Genomic DNA, 17371 nt, shown 5'->3' on the forward strand with positions numbered 1-17371 from the left:
GCAGAACATACAATTTAGCCTTTGACAAAGCTTGGGCACAGTGCTGCCAGCCCCCGCTCTGTAACTGGAATGCATTTAGTGCTTTTCTGCAAAGAAAAAGAGGTTTCCTTTGATCACAAATTAGCCCAGGCTTTCAGGAACTGATGCAGGTGATGGCTTGGTTTTGCCAGGCTGTTTAAAAAATGGGTTGAAAGTACAGCATTCAATTTATCCATCTGGACTGGGGTGGGGTTTGCCCCCCTTCTTTAGATCTGAGGGGGGAACTTCATGTGCTGGGCACCTCTCTGTCCCCTTTGCCCCGATGGAGACCAGGATACTCCCCATATATTAACTGCCCCATAGCAGCTCCTACACTCCACAAAATCTCCTGAAACCAGGAGGGAAGGGCAGGCTGATAAAAAAGCCTTATCTCCCTGCAGGCACCTTGGCACTGGGCAGGAGGGAGCCTTTTCTAAAGCAGCTGTGGGCAGGGAAGGGTGTTAACAGCACCCTGCTCCAGCAGCACCGCCAGGATGCTGGGTCAGAGCACAGCACTGTGTGGCATGAGGGGAAGAAGTCTGTAAAGCCAACAGACTGGCCCCAAGATGATAGCAAGATCATTTTATCAGATCTTTATTTTTAAAAAACAAGCACAAACACATTAAAAAAAAAATCCCTGCAAAGCTGGGCCTGACACAGCTCCACAGAGGCCCAGTACTGGCGCACAAAAGATGCATCCCAAAATGGAAATGCTCCATGCCCCAGTGCTGATGCCGGCATTAATACAATTCAAAGCATTCCCGATTAACCAGAAGTAGTAAATAGACGTGTGCTGGTCCTATTCAGCAAAAAAATAAAACCAAACAAAACTTGTGCTTTCAAACGCTTGCCTGTGCTCCCCTTCGAGGAATGCGGAGCCTTTGCTGTCCACAGAAGAGAAGGTATTTGGCAATTCTAATTACCTAGCCACCCCGGTGTCGCTCCAACTTAATTTTAAAACACTATTTATACGGACTATTTACATGTTCTTTGCCACAGCAAAATGGGAGGTTGTGCTTGTGACACAAGGCACTGTTCGCAGCGGCTCTGCAAACTTCCAAAAGGTAGCACTTTATCCCACGGGGACCACACACAGAGCTCGGAGACTATACTAGATGGCATGTGACACAGCCAGCTATTCAGAGCTTGGTACTGGGCTGTGAAACCAGGGGGAAATTCAAACATGCATAATTCAAACACATTTGGAGAGACGGCGAGAAAATAAAAGAGTTTTATCAACTCGGAGAAGCACGTGTTGCCAGTCCTGAAGAACTGTCTCCAACCATTTCTTCCAACCAATCTGTTATTTCAATCTGTGTAATTATTTCCAGGGTCTCTGGCTTTTATTATCATGTATCTGGCTGAGTTGCAGTTTCGTAGATGCTGTCTGATAAGTGTTTGTTTTTAAAAAACTTCATACGAAAAGAAGGGTGTGTGCAGCAGGACGTGTTGGGGGAATGTCCATGTGCAGGACAACCTCAGTGTGAAACTGCAGGGCCAAAATCTGCTTTCAGCTATAAATGCAGAACCAGAAAACCTCCATTTGGCCCTATATATTTTAATAAAAACCAACACAGAATGCCTTGAATTATTGAAAGAAAGAAAAAAAAAAGATATTTTAAAAGTCCAATATGATTTTCACTCTGTTCTCTGTGATTTATGTTTACATAGGTTTACATAGGGGAAACGAGACCTGCTGGCTTTGTTCTGGCTGTAATCTGGAAGTTCCCTTTCAAGAAAGCATTTTAGCAAAGTCAAATCTTACTAAGTGACATTTTGCTAAATAAAAAAAAAACCAAAAACTTTCCGGAGCATGGATAATAGCAATGTTCACAGATGTTAGTGGCTGGAACAAGACTATCTTGGCTCTCAGGTGCTGGTAGTTCAGCATCATTTAGTACGTGCACGCTGTAGTGTGATTACTTGGAAAACGAAAGAATGTGTTTTAGTTGGGAACCTTTTATTTTAATAAGCCCCGCAAATACCTCTACTGAAGCTGCAAAAAAGGGTTACTTTTACAATTTTAGGTCAAATGCAATCTGACAGCCCTTTTATTATGCTGCATTTCTCACAGTTGCCTCAGCTCTTATAACTACTTTGCTTATCTGCGCCACTACAGTAGTTGTGTTATCTCTGGCAAACAGAAGAGCCTGGAGCATTGACTTTAGGGCATCTCTGCTGTACCCCCTCCAAAAAGCAGAGTATTCCACTGCACAAGCTTAAAGAAGGACTGCCCTGAGGGTGAGAAGAAGGAGCATGTACCAACCTTCAGCACCGTGACATAGGGCGTCCCATCGGGTCCGTATTTGCTGCCGTTGACTTCCACGTGTTTCAGCCACTGGATGTGAGGCTGGGCATCACTGTAGACCTTGCAATGAAACTCCACATTGCTCCCTACCACCACGGTCTGGTTGGCAGGGAGCCCTGCCTGCAGGATTGGTCGGTGGGGTGACCTTTCTGAAAAACAGAAAAAGAGAGGGAAATCCTAATTTCCTTGTCCTTCTTCCAGCAAGGATTCTTCTCTGAACACTTCATCTGCTGGCTTTTCAGCAGGAAGGGTGCAGACTGGGATTGTCCCTCCAGGTGTCCTGGCCACTGCTCTCCCCAGCGCTTCTCAAGCCAAACAGGGAAGAGCCACCTGGGAACGGAGGAGGCCTCTCAGCCCTGCCAGTCCTTCTCTGGCCCCTCTATAGACCAACTAACTAATTTATTGATCACCAATATGAGTCTGAATTGTTGGCCGAAAGGAAGCTTGTTGGTTTTAGGGGACACGTGATCCAGTACTTGGAGAAAGAAACCTGCTTCCCATATCTCTCCATGCACCTGTTCAACATCACCACAGATCAGCTGTTGAGGGAAAACAGTGAAATCTCACCTAAAACGTCAAGCTGGTATGTGTGCCTAATGTTTCCATATTTGTTCTCCACAACACAGGTGTAATTTCCTCGATCTGATGGCACGACACTCTCCATCACCAAGCTCCACTGCTGGTGTCGCAACTGGAAGAAGAGATCAAACCATCAAGCTCATGGTCAAGTACCCTCATCACCAGACCATTCAAATCAGTGAACAACCAGTGAGCTTCCTTCTGCACACTTGGCCAGCATGAATGGAGCCCAGAGTAGTCCTGAAAATCACAAGGACCCATTTCAAGGGTCATTAAAGGCTTAACGTGAAAAGGAATTAAGACCAATGCAGGAACAGTGCAACACAATGTAACATGCTGAGATTGCAACAGGGACTTGTAGATGCTTCCACAATAGTAACAATAATGAAACCAGGTGACAGCTGCATGTGGCACCTCTCATTAGAGTAATGACTTCAGAAGGCACCAGCTAAGGTAACTCCAGTCTGCTGGTCCCCTCTGCCAGACCACTCTGGTACAGAGACTCTGTCAACTCAAAATATTTTACTCCCATCTGCAGATCTTTACCAACTACTACATATAACCCATAAGATGACTATAAACAATAAAAATTGTACTTCTTACCCCATCTGTGAGATATTTTAAAGATGTGTGCTATGGAAGCAACAGGTCATGGCATCTGTCTGAACAGAAATGAATGTCTGTAATACAGTTAGTCCCCTAAATTCCCTGTAAAAAACACAGGAAAACATGCCCAGCCTCAAGTCTGGTCCGTAGGATGCTTGGTCAGCCCTTCTCTTTTGGCACCAAGTATTATACTAGTCGGTTTTCTGGATGTGGCTCATGTCCAGAGTTGTTGGCTGTTCAGTAGCAGAAGGGAAAGCAGAACCCTCATCTCCACCCTGACCTGCTGCCCTGTGATCCCAGCTACAACGTTTGTTTCTAATGAGTATAAAGGAAATAATGGATATAGAAAGCAAATCTTGAATTAATACAGAAAGCAATCAACAGTAACAAAGATGACTTCAGGATGCATACTGTATGAAAGCTCTCTAAATCTCTGGATATTAATTTGATGCCTTCTGCTTCCCAGAGCAAAACATTTAACTTTATTAAACATTTAGAAGGTGACTCCAAGGACACAGAAGCAGGAGATTACAATAACACTGCGCTACAGAATGTCAAGGGCTGATGGAGAAAACAAGGGCGTAATTGCTCCTGGAGGTTTCTTGCTGCAGCAGGTGAACTCAAATATGAAGTTATTTAACCTCTTTTGCTACACATAAATTGCATCCACATGGTTCCCTTTAAGGGGCCAAGTTGCAATTAAAGCCAGAATTTTGCAAAGGGAAGGCTTAAAGTCATAGGACTAGACAGCTTAGTTGCAAGATAAGCAAGCAAAAGTATTTTTAACAAAGCTTTGTAGATCTCTGCATCCCTGAGAAAAGCACTGCCGAGCACCCCTACTTTTCAGAGACTGCTGAATAGAGCATTTCCTTCCATTTCAAGTTATAGGATGCTGTGCCTAAACAGAGATCTCGGTTGTTGCAGATGTCTGGTCAGGTCTGACTGCACCCTCTGCCCACCCAGGACAGCACAGGTGCAGCTGAATGCCAAACCAACATTACACCTTTAAAGCAACATTCCACTTGGTGCATCTCTGTGACAGTGTGGCAATTACAGAGAACAGAGAGCCTGGACCCCAAGTTCACCTGAACATACCAGACTGGCAAGAAGTTTCAGTGCAAATTTGTGGCTCCTCAGTGGCTCATTTCCAAACTAGCTTGTCTCATAGTTGTGTCTCAAGACTTTTAATCCACTTTTCGGCATTGCAAAGTATTTGTGTCTGGAACCCCAGGAGGTACTCAAAGGATATGGGGCTCCAGATAACATGGGCAACTCCCTAGTCTGACCTGTATTATAAAATCAGGTCCAAATTAGGTGTTTTACTTAGGATGCACTTTCAAAGCACTTCTTTTTGTCAGGTTTATGATGGGGACTTTGGACTCTGAACAGAGAGGAAAACCTGGGGGGCACAGACTCACGGGGCAGAACTTGTCTGGAAACTCTTCTAGAAGCAATGAGATTTACTTTTTTTTTCAGGTTGAGAGAGGCATCTAGATTTAAAGGATAATAAAAAGGAACGTTCCCAAGTTAGGATAGTTGCCACACTTGATAAAACACTAGAAACATGAAGTGACTTAGTGCAGGCATTAATCAAGTGAGTGAGATACTGGAAATCCCTCTGGTTTATTTGGTGTTGTCATTCTTGGCTCCTTGTGAAACAAACATTTGCAGACACACTTAGAACCTTAGTCTGTGTTTGCCTGACTGGTATGCAAGTCAGTGCAATGGTCTGGGGAAGGCATAATCCTCTATCTCCCCTCCCCTCAATCTTCCCTTCTAGGGTCATTTAACACACACAGGCTTATGATATTAGAGATTCCAACAAGGATTTAACCATTAATGCTCTTTGGGAAATTTCATAAGATAAGTCATATGAATTTCTTTTCTTTACTAGTTAAGGATGAACTGTAACAACACTAGGTTAGTCTGCACTTCATGTTTTCAGTGCTCGCCCTTCCCTCTTGCAGGCTTTACACCAGGCAATCACAGGAGTTCTAAATGCCATTTGCGAGAGGCAGAAGTGGAATAATGGTCAGCTTGCATGTGCTGACCACAGAGCTTTCACAATCAACATTTAAACTCTTCCACACACTGAAAACAAATGAGAACATTCCCAGCTCACGGATTTCTGGGTTAAGATGAGATCGAGATGAAGCCAGCCAACCAAACTCTGCTGGATCTGGATCTTGCCCTTTCTTTTCAAGCTGCCTAATCCTGTTATGAAGTTAAGTTGTAACAGGGAATTTAAATCTTAAATACATCAGATACTGAGCAGGTTTTCAATCTCTTTTTCTGGTTCAAATTGCAGCTGATATCTACCAGTATATTTATATTGGATGAGATTTACTTTAGACTACTTACATCTAACCACAGCTCAAGAGCAAAAGCAAGCAAATAAGGGAAGGAAAATTACAGACAGAGAAAGATGTCTTTATATCAAGAAAGGGACAAAGAACTACACCTAGACAGATAGAGAGCTTAAACCAATCTTGCTGTAATTGGCCTGACATTGCCTTCAATAGCTCTTTTAAGCATCAGCTTGTTGCTGGAAGGTGCCCCTAGAGAAACAAAGCACAGCGATGCCAAAGATTCACTACCATGTTGCAGAGGATGAAATGTGTCAATTTAAACTCAAGGATAGATTAAAACCACTGGGAAGTGGGTAGGGGAATTGCTTTCAGCTTTAGATTTTATTCTGCAAGCATAATTTAGTACAGCTGATGTCACATAGTTTTGTAAAAAGCCGTTCGAACGGCACACGCAAGCCTGAAAACACTTCATGATGATCCTCACAGCCTGCAATTCATGAAAGATGCTTGTGCTCTGGGAATGCTACCTGCCGAAAAGGCTGTTTACCCACAGGAGTTACTTCCCCACTTCTTTTTGCTCCTTAACTTTTCACAAGATCCAACCCTGACCGTGTCCTCAGCCTCATCCAGGCTGGAGCAGGGACAGGACTGAGCAGGAAGCTTCAAAGGCTTCACTGAAGCAATCACAAAAGGCTCTTTCAGGAACAGGTCTGAGCTAACAGGAAAGAAACAGCCCAAAACTGTGGGGAGGGAAGGCTTTTCTGAATCCTTCGCTGGTTTCTGGAGCCTGGCATGTTTTGCATGCCTAGCTCCCTTTCAAAACACTACAGATGTGGTAGGCATCAGCACACAGCTATTCAGAGTACTGATGAAGGTGCCTTCCTAAAAATCACCTTCTCTCCTCAGCAGCAGCCCAGGGATACGTCAGGGCTGGCAGAGCACAGGCAAGAACTGCTGCTCGAGTACTTCCTGCTACACTCATTTTGTTATCATCAGCTGCTGCCAGTTCTATTCTCCCCACATAAAACCAGAAAGGGGCCTGACTGCGACTTCACTACGGGAGCTAAGGGACTAAGCAGTAACAACAAAATCAGAGAAGAGCTGACTTTCCTATTCAAATCCTGCCATATTTCATCATATAGCACAGAAACTTCTGGCTAATTAAGCCATTTGAGTGCAGTGGGTTTTTGCATCCCTTAGTTTTATCTACAAACACAAGCCAGAGCATTTTCCAGAACACCTCATGGTAGAAAGGAAGGAGGGAGAAGCAAGCAGCCAAGGAGCAGATGCCATTACTCTGGCTACAAGGAATCCAGTACTTGACCAAGGGTCAGTGATTTATACCACGAGAATGTTAATGACCACCAGCACGACAGCCCAGCTCTTTGGTGAGGTCCTTCCTACACCTTCAAAGGATGACAAGTCAGTTTTCCTTGAAAGCTGGGAGTAGGTATGGCTTGGTCTAACAAGTCTCAATGCACTGGGTTAATCTCCAGAAATCAAGACAGAAGTTTCTGCTCCTGCTTTCTCATCACTGTCCACAATGCAACCATAAACCCAGCCTCATTTTTACCTACTCCCTGACAAACCCAGAGGGAACTGGCCTTCAATCCCAAGGGACAGAAGCTCTTTTTAACACTTCGATGTCCAGCAATTACTATGGCTACAAGAAACACTTGCATTCCCAGAGTCAGGATCGTGCACTTACATGTACTTACATGTTACTCACTGTGAAATACAATTTTCTACAGTTGGTAGAAAACTCCTGACAAAAACAGAGATCCAGACCAAGGCCTTACCTTGATGCCCCCAATCCTATGCTCTCCTTTGAACTCCTTGCCATTTTTCAGCCAGTAGATGGAAGGAGTTGGGTTTCCACCCGCAGGACATCGGAAGCGAACAGTGTTGGCAGCAGGAACTGCCAGCAGCTTCTTCTCCATCTTATCTGGCCGGGTCCAGAAGGGAACACCTAAGAAAGGGAAGACCAAGTTTAACAGGCCCTTTTCTGCTGCTGAGGATATCAGCTGGTGAGCAGATGCATTTGAGGAGGCTTTGGCATGTGCAGAGTGACAGTTAAATTGCTACCTGCTGCACTTAAGATAAATGACGCAGAAACACTTTCCAGCTAAATGACTCTCATAGACATAGACAGGGTGTTTGCATTTTAGGTTTGTGATGAAAGGTTCACGACCAGGTTCTTGTCTCGGTAATGCCAGTATAAATCTGGAATAGCCGCTTTTAAATCAACAGGTAGAGTTATTCCAGATCAGGATGAGAATCTGGCCTCAGCATGTAAAAAGAGACAGATGTACCTTCAGGACAATAGTAGCCAAGAAACACGAACAGCAGAAAGATGTTGGAACTGTAAAAAAAGTTGATGGGCCAGCAAGGGAGCAGAGAAAAAGTGTTAGCTGAGTGCATTGGAAAATGTTGCTTCTCAGTGAGCACAAATGTAGTGCAGCCTCCTTAAGGGAAGGAAAGGAAAAAAAAAAAAAAAAAAGCCAGTGTCAAACTGGTTTATCATGTTTATGTTCTTTAAGTACAAGTGATTTTAGTTTTAAAGATTCATGTTACCTTTGAACACCGATAACTTTTAAAACACCAGTGTTAGCATGAGATACTTTTTATAATCTGCCTCAAGTGCAACAATGTTTCTTGGCTGTGTTACAAACATTACATATTAGCTCCAAATTAAGGCGGCAGCAGCAGCAAATTCATACTGAGAAGAAAATTTTTTTGTAAAGCCTCCCAAGCTTTCATTTCTGCTTAAGGCAACACCGCCGAGTTGCATGTGGGGTGCTTCCCTGCCATGCCAGGGGCCACGTCCAAACCCCCAGCTCTGCGCTCCACACCAAAGCCAAAGGGAGACGGGGGCAGACAGCGTTTGGGCTGCAAAATAGCAAAAAGGAGACCGAAGAGCCTAACTGGCATCTCCTCCAGATGGGAAGGAAGCATCCACAGACATGGAGTACCCAAAACCACCAGTTGCAGAGACCCATGTGCTACTGGCCAAGACAAGTGGAAGGTGCTGGTCCTTCAAGAACTGTCCTGGAGAGCACAACGGCCGCCAAAGATGTGGGGAAAACATGCTGCTGGCCACTCCCACAGCAGTGATGAAGATCAGAAACATCACCCAGCATCACAGCCCCAACTCAGTGCTACCCTGAAGCCTCTGCAATCCCCCTCCCCTTCACGACAAGGGTATACAAAGTTTTCCCTCTTGTTGCATCCCTGTGAGATGCACTCGAGCTGCTCCCTTTCTTCAGTGCTCCCTGATGTACTTAGCCTCAACATGTTTGGCTCCATGACACCCATCCCTTTGCAATTCCAGGTAAGTCAGTGATGACTCCACCTTGGTCTAACTCGCCAGTGTCCTCTGTGCAGGCTCCCTGCTGCATTTCAGCTCCAAGGCCTTGCAGGCAAGGTCATATAGCTCAGCCAAGGCAATCCATGCACCCACCCATTTTTTAGTACCTGCTAACACTCTCTACATGGTCCCCTCTCTCCATGGCTACTTGTGAAGCCCATTTGGCCATGAGGAACTGGATGTCAGGAGCTACATCCAGGAGGCCATCCACTGGGCACATCGCTCTCATGTCTCATCGCTTTTCCACCTCTGCAGCCGGGCAGCTAGATATAGGTAGGTGCCTCAGTAATGTGGTCCCAGGGAGAGAAATCAGTACTGAGTGCTTGCATTTGCCCTCAGATTGCCTGGGACAACACACTGTGGTGCCTGTCAGGGTCAGCTCCACGTACTGGAGGGATGTGGTGCTCACCCATGCTGCATAAGCCTCATTTTTTAAACAAAACTGCTTAAGGCCCTTTTCGTGCCAGGATGGCACCAGAGCAGGAGTACAGCTGGCACAAACAGAAGCAAAAGAAGTAATCCCTGCAATTCCCATGTTCCTGCAAAACCCTGGCTACAAATTTTGCTGTGAAACGACAGCACATCCAGGAGCCCTCAAATGCTACGGTAAGGTGAGCTAAAGCAGGACATCATGTAGCCACCTACACTCCAACAGCCGAGCTTAGAAAAATGGTAGAACTGCACAAAAAAGAGGAATATTCCAAAAAATGTTAGAAAAGTGGGTGCAACCCCTAAAGGAAGAGTAGGTCTTGATGATAAAGGAAGATGCTGCTATTGCATGCTTTGGGAAGGGCAGAAACCAAGTAAAGGCTGGGCAAAAGCCCAGGCAGCAGCAGGGGGGTGAATCTGGAGGAGGAGAGCTGGGGTGGTGCTGGGAAGGCTGAAGAGGAGGGAGCTGCAGAAACTATGTTGGGAGACATCTGGTCCTTGGTTTCTGAAGCACTGGCTATTTTCTGGCTGAACGCTTCATTTTGGCAACACACCCTGATTTCCTGGAGACTTTACAGGAGGTTAACAGGGCTACAGGGAAGAGTTCAGGGAAAGGCCAGGCATGGATGGAGAAGTCCCGCTCCACCAATGCTAAGAAAGGCAGCTGAATAACCTGCTGTTTGTTGTTTGATTAACATATCTGCCTACCATAAATCCCATTTCATGGCATTAGTGACACTCACCCGGGCATGAGGGTGTAACTAGATCGCATGGCCGCCCCGCCAGGACCAGGTTCCTCCTTGGGCTGTGCTTTTGCTGGGGTTTCCCCTTTCTACACCAGCTGCCTGTTCTGCAGGTAATGTTTCTCCACGTTTTCTCACTCAAAAGATGAGTTGGAATCTCACAGGAGACCAATCAAACCACTGACTGCAACCTTTGTCACTGAAGCCAAGGGAGATTTTGCCATTGGACATCAGAAAGGAGCAACATGGGACCCACGCAAATTTCCAGCAGGGGATATTCTCCATGTGGAGCAAAAGCAGGATCCGCTCCTCCCTCCTGCAATTAGACATGGCTTCTTCCCCAAGTGCCTTCGCTCTGTTTGGGTGCTATTCCATGGGATTCGGGGCTCTCCAGGGCTGGGCAGCCCTGGATTAACATGCCAAGATTCAAATAACCAGGACATCGCTCTCAAGTCAAACTGCAACTGGAAGAAAGTGTCTACACACTGAAAAAGGTGCCTTTGTTCTCACTCACAGGAGCAGCGAACAAAACATCACTGCTTTCGGTTTGCTGTGCCCCCAGAGTCCTTTCATTACCAGTTTTTAAGGGGGTGAAAATGTTGCTAACTCTTCTTTTCAAGCAAAGCTTGTAAAGCTCCAGAGAGTTTTGGGAATGAGAAAGGAGGAAGGATGAAAGACAGGAAAAATTTCTAGAGCCGCTTGCTCTAAATTAATTACAAGCAATGATTTTGCATGTGCAGGTGTGGAAAAAAAAAAGGACCCGCAAACATTATCATCGGCCCTTTCCCATCATCAAACACTAAGCCCGACAGTCCATTTTGTTCGTCAAAGACACCGGCCACCCATCTGACTGGAATGACCAATTAAAAAAACACCCGAGCGCGATACTTGGAATAATTAATACAGCCCAGCTCTCATTTAGCAATGAGGAGCTGCCACAAAATTCTGCAGCAGACAGAATCAACCCTAATTGTGTAATTTCCCCAGCTGACGCCTCTGAGTACACAGCCAGATTTAATTGGAGATTATAGGGGCTCTTTGAAGGTGCTGGGGCTACGCAGCGGGGGCTCCAAACAAACAGATACAGAGGGGTAGGGAGCACTGGGGCAGAAGAGCAGTGTGTGAAAAGGGAGTTTTGTTTTTGTTTCAGGGCCAGGAAAAACAGCTGTAGAGAACAGAGGTATTGGAAAGCCTCTTTTTGCATAGGTGGACCACGGTTTGTGACAAGGCTGCAACAAATGGGCTGACGTTTTGAGGCTGCTGAAGTTCCCCTTTTTTCTTTTCTGCTGCCCATCCCTAAGGGATGCCCGTTCCTGTACTGCCCTTCGGAGAGAATGCTTAAAGGAGTGAGCAGAGCAAGGCACTCCACGTGGAGGGCCTATCTCTGTGCTCTCCAAGAGTTTTTGCACCAAATATTAATTTCTTCTGGGACATATTTGCTCTTGTTCTCTTGCTTTGGTATTTCCAGCTCCTGTCATTCAACAATTTTGGGTCAAAGCCCCAAAATTAACAAGACTGACTTCAAACTCATGAGTATTGGAATCAGCTCTCCAAGCTCTTCTCTATACATATGAGGGTAAGAAACTCCCTTGAACAACACAATTAAGCCAGAAAATTAACTTATCATCGCTAGGAGCCAGGAGACAAGGGGTTTATTCAGTGTGTGTGTGTGTATGTATATATATATATATATACACACACACATATATATATATACACAACATGCAGTGAGCCAGTCCTGAATAAATACGGTAACTATTGGTTATAGTTTTCTTTTCAATGAAAGCGTATTTATTTCTTCACTCCTCCAACTACTGACCATGGCTATGTCTGATGGCCAAGCAGGGGCTCATACAACTCATTAGTAGGGTATTGTTTTGCCACAGAAAATAGAGGACACAGGTTTTTGGGCTGTCCATAGGACACGGTACTGGTTACACCCACATGTGCACCTGCCTGGGATGGTCCTGCAGCCCCTGTCCCTGGTGGGATGTCCCAGAAGCAGTGGTGCCAGGGTTAACAACACGGCTCCCCAGACTCAAGAGAAAGTCTGTGAAGGTTAAGGGGAGGGTCTGTCATCAAACCAAGCAACATAAAGCACATCCATGTCATGACACGCCATGAGCTTTCACTGAGCTGGCACGTTAAGCTAATCAACAGTTTTTAAAGCAGAAGAGAATCCAAATTTTTCCAATAAGACCTTTAAGCAAAGCCAGTTGTTACCTTTAGGTCTAAAAAAAGACACAGCCTCAAAGTCAATAAGACCCAGAATACAGGCTATAAATACATGAGGCTAAATGTATGTTTTCCTTTCCAGTGAAGAAAAACGTGTCTTTCTGTACCATAAACCAGCTGATGTTTTGTGATACCTGTTGCTAAGAGATGGGAGTTTACTACAAACCACATAAAAAAATAGTACAGAACGATTAATTGTGCTCATCAGAGCTGCTCTGCAGCAGGAACAAATCCTGACCAAACCTGAGCCTCCACCAGGCTTCAGGAGCCCTGAGCACATCTGCAAAGGTGCCCAATACCTCGCAGGATCCGACCCTTAATTAGAAGCTATCAGAAAACCACTAACTGCTGGTGATGGGTTGCCTGGCACCATAACTCACTGTTACCGTCCACATACTGCACGACACAGTGGTACGAATGTATTACAGTGAGGGACTTGTTCTAAAGAGTCCTGCATGTCCAACACTATGGGCAGGAGAAATTTTCCAGTCATGTTGAACTTCTGCCAATGTACATAGCTGATTGGGAGTTCAAATGCAAGACATTTATTTATTAAAAACACATACACACAGGCAGCTCGCTTTGCAGAAATATAAAGAGCATGATAAAACACAACACTAATGCCTCTGAAACATGCAATGATCCTGATTAGTGCTATTGCACTTAAAGAAAGCACCGAGAGGCTCCATCCTGGGGCTCCCTTCCCCACGCAGAGCAAAAGAAAAAGCCAGCAAAGCCAAAAGGCTTGCTGCCGCTTACAGCATCAGTAAATTTGGCCCTTGGCTAGCGTAAATTTTATGCTCTGGCTCCAATCAAGATGCCAGTAAGGACCAGAATCAAAACAGCTACAAATAAAGCAGGCCAAGGTTTACAGTGGTGTAAATCTGGCATAACATTGATGTAGTAAAAAAAAAAAAAAGGATAAGTGTGTTTGCCTGGATTTACATACAATGAAAATTCATAACTCTAGCTCATCAGGTCTCCCCCAAAAAACACTCAACATTGCTGCTGCCGTAGGATATTACAGCAGCACTATCACTCTGGCAGCTACTTCTGAATTTTTAGATAAACACCATCATGATCACCGACATCAACACAGAGAAAGAGCTGCTCTCCAACCAGCTGAACATCTAGATGAGCTGCTCCACTTCAGAGCTACCTCTCTTTGAAAAAAAAGGCCTCTGCCTCCCAGAAAACCAAATTACCTGTGTCTTCTGACTCATCGTCATCATCTTCATCATCACCAGACGAAGGGGAATCTAGGAGGAGAAGGAGAAAGAGGTGAAGCACAAAAAGGATGGCACACGGGGATACTACGTTGGACAAGGCTGTTGGTGCCACAGTGGGCTCCAGTGAGGGGAGAACATCCACGTGATGGGTCACCCTTCCCTGCAGCTCCACAAGTCTGTCTCTCCCAAGCTACTGGGTCAGGGACAACCGGCCAGGAGCTTTCTGAAATGGGAAAGAGGTGTCACGAGTCTGCCAGTGCTCTGCCACCAGAGACCAGGGTCCAATGCCAAACACTTCTCCCTGCGTGAAGTGCTCTTCTCCTCATAAATACAAAGGCAGTTCCAAAAGGGGAAGTTTCTTTTTGCAGAACAAACTCTCCTCCGCTTCCCCCCCCCCCGCCCAGCACTCACCTTGAAGACTTTTTATTTCACCAAGTCTTGAAATGACAGGTCAGCATTTCTAATTCACTTTTCCTGCATTTTTCTTTTAACTCAATAAACCCCAGTCACATCTCCCCTTATTAACTCCTCGCTCAACTACTCAGACCACAGCTTTTAAAAACTTCCCGGTGCAATCAAACCTCTCTCGAGCGACATTTTGATGTCTACTCCGTGAACCAGTTCCCTTCGATTATATCCCTCCTACAGAGACACCTCGAGGCGGTAACTGAATACAAGTTAGCAGGTGGGAATTTTCCATCTGTATCTCTCCAAAACATCCTGAACTGTTTCTCTTAATGTGATCTAACATCTCACCTTCTCCAAGCTGTTCACAATGAAGTCTCAGTCTCTCCATTCCCCACCAAATGACTACTGTAAATGTAAATCCCATTATAAAATAGCAGCTTAGTGTTTGATTTAGTTTACATGATTTTGTACAATTCATTGTCTGGAAGATTCAGAATCACTGACTTCATATAATCTCTAGGAATTTCTTTTTTAAATAAAGGCAAAATGCTAACAACCGAGCAGCCTTTATATTCTGAGACAGTGGTAAAAGAACTTGGCTTTCAACTCACAAGGAAACTTTGTGAGTGTTCAAAGTGTGGCCAGGAATGTAAAGCACTACTTTAGATCAAGCCAGGCAGAATCTCCTTCATTTCAAGATGCACTTGAGTTTTCTGCCATTCTCTGACCAGCTCAGTGGAGGTAAAAATGGGGAGGGAAAAAAAAAAAAAAAGGGGGGGGGGGTGAGGGGATAAAAGGAAAAGAAAGATAACAACTACTAAAAGAAAGATAATACTACTTCTCTGCAGAATAATACTACTTCTCTGCAGAATCTGGAAGGACTTTCCAGACATATGCACCATATACAGGAGTGACACAGGAATCATCTCCCTGCTTTAGACTGCAGTGGCACATCGTGCTTTGCGCCTTCTCCCTGGCAAAGTCCCAAGGAAGATTTCAAGCATGTATCTAACTATCCACAGTTGAGGTCCTGCTGGCAGCAGAACTAGGGAAATGCCATGGGGCTTGCTGAAAGTGAAGTGGATGTTTAGGTGTGTTGGCTGAATCAGCAGGTTTGCTCAAGTCCCGGCGAAGGCAGAAACCCAGCCAAATCGCCACCAGCATTGACAGAGAAACCAGCACATTCTCAGCCCTGCAATCTCAGATTTGGTTATCCATATATTAACATGTGATTATAATTTACTTCTGGTTTCCAATGAACCAACTGTGACCAGAGGAGCAGAATCAATTTTTAAACCAATTCAGAAACATTTCCACAAGAGCAAGGGAAGAGTCTTTGCCCTTGCCTGTGTTTCAGATGAGAGATGCAGCTTAGGTTTTAAGAGCAAATATCCCATACTCAGAGCTACTGTCCCATTCAGGTTCCTGAAACATCACCTTTTTCAAAAAGTGACCAAAAATTTGTAAGCTCTTTGTTAATCATTTACTAAAACAATCCTTTACAGAAGCTGATGAGTATTGGCATCAGCAAGAACTGCCAGATGCTATTCTCCAAAGAGCTTTAACTATGAACAGAAAGGGGCTTAAGTTTTTTAGTCAAGTGTTCTGAAGAGCTTAGTTTTGGGTATTTTGAAAGCTCTTTTTGCCAGTACTAGCCTGCAGTCCGTGCTTGTCCGTGCTGCTCAGCCACTAAATCCAAAGGCTGTTCCATGTGTGAAATGGTTGCAGAAATGGAGCTTCTGCCAAGAGGGATGGAGATCAGTTTGGGCATGCAGCCTCTATTTGTGATCCTCTTCAAGTGCTCAGGTTTTAAGAAGACAGTACATTTCTTTTTGTAAACTAGCAACATGCTCAAGCCCACATCTGTCCAGAGAGGCATTTTGAAGAGATCAGACCCTGCTATTAATCAACCTGGTTTTCAACTCCGCAATGCCAGCTCCAGCATGTCCTTGCTCTACCTTCAGTATCAAGCATCTCACTGTGCACAGTCACCACAGAAGAGTTTGTTGCAGACTCAGAACTCATGGCCCCACATAGGAAAATCCTGATACACTCCTAGAATCTGGAAGCACCTCTCAAAATGTGACTTGCATGTACACCAGCTATTCTGAATACACCTAGCCTAGTTTTGCTTACTTTAGAATACGGATCAGAGCAATTCCAGTCTGTTGATACAGATTTAAAGCAGTTTAATACAGAGGACAACCCCAGCCCTGAACATTAGATACCCACATGAACACCCAACCAGATATCTGAGCTAATGCTGGCGTTACCTTTAAGAAGTGGGAACACAAACCACAAATCTCCAATAATGATTTCATCTCCGCAAGTGCCACACTGAGCAATCAGTACAAATTATGAAGACGTATCTGAGCATAAGAAAGGCGCCACTATTGCCACATAAAGCAGGGCTTCAAAGTTTAAAACAAGTGCTGCTGACAGCTAAAACAGAGATTCCCACATTACTAGCACTTTGGTGGTAATGACAGTGGGCTAATAGAATCAAAGACTCATAATGCTGTCAGAAAGCAGGTTCAGGTTACTCGCTTGTTCTTAAGCTGTTATTAGCTATTATTAGCGAAGAGGAAAAACACAGGGGCTTAAACTTTTTAAAAGCAGAGGATTATCAGCCCTTCCACTATTAAAAACAATTTCTCACTTTACGAACTTTTGGGGCTGGCAGCTGTTTCATTTGAGCATGTAACCAGCTGCCCTCTTCTGCCTCCCTGCTGCCCCTTGAACTCAAAAGCATTTTAATGTCACTTTAAAAAAAAAAAAAAGAGTAAAGTTTCTAACAACCTGCAGTTCCTTGGATAGTTGCAATAATCATACCTAGTTAAAGAAAGCCTTTCAAGGGCCAAATACTTCTTTAACCATTTAATTGATATGACCTTGAAGCATTCACAGCGATCTCCAGTAACATTCAATGAAAAGCAGATGTTGGTGAAGAATTGCTGAAACAAGCTTTTATTCTCACGATGGTTTGATTCTCTCACTTACACAAAATCCTATTTCTGGCATGAAAAAGCCCTTTATGGAGTAGATGTGATTTACAATCACAAACATCTCTCTGTTTGCTTTTCAGACAGACCCCCTTACTTTTTGAGGGAACTCAACTTTTGGAGGCAAGGACCTACTGT

At 44.6% G+C, this 17371-nt stretch overlaps 1 protein-coding gene across 6 annotated transcripts in view; it reads right to left on the reverse strand.

Moving 5' to 3' along the window:
- Positions 1-17371, reverse strand: part of FGFR3 (fibroblast growth factor receptor 3) — a 55745-nt gene that overhangs the window by 14490 nt on the left and 23884 nt on the right. For all 6 annotated transcript variants that reach the window (XM_037386733.1, XM_037386723.1, XM_037386705.1 and 3 more), the window contains exons 3-6: positions 13800-13853; positions 7620-7789; positions 2894-3017; positions 2285-2475 (exon numbers count right to left, since the gene is read on the reverse strand). In XM_037386733.1, coding sequence (XP_037242630.1) covers positions 2285-2475; positions 2894-3017; positions 7620-7789; positions 13800-13853 — 539 coding nt within the window. The remainder of the gene's footprint in view (positions 1-2284; positions 2476-2893; positions 3018-7619; positions 7790-13799; positions 13854-17371) is intronic.

The sequence above is a fragment of the Falco rusticolus genome, chromosome 1 (assembly GCF_015220075.1).
Source record: "Falco rusticolus isolate bFalRus1 chromosome 1, bFalRus1.pri, whole genome shotgun sequence".
In the NCBI taxonomy this organism is placed as follows: domain Eukaryota; kingdom Metazoa; phylum Chordata; class Aves; order Falconiformes; family Falconidae; genus Falco; species Falco rusticolus.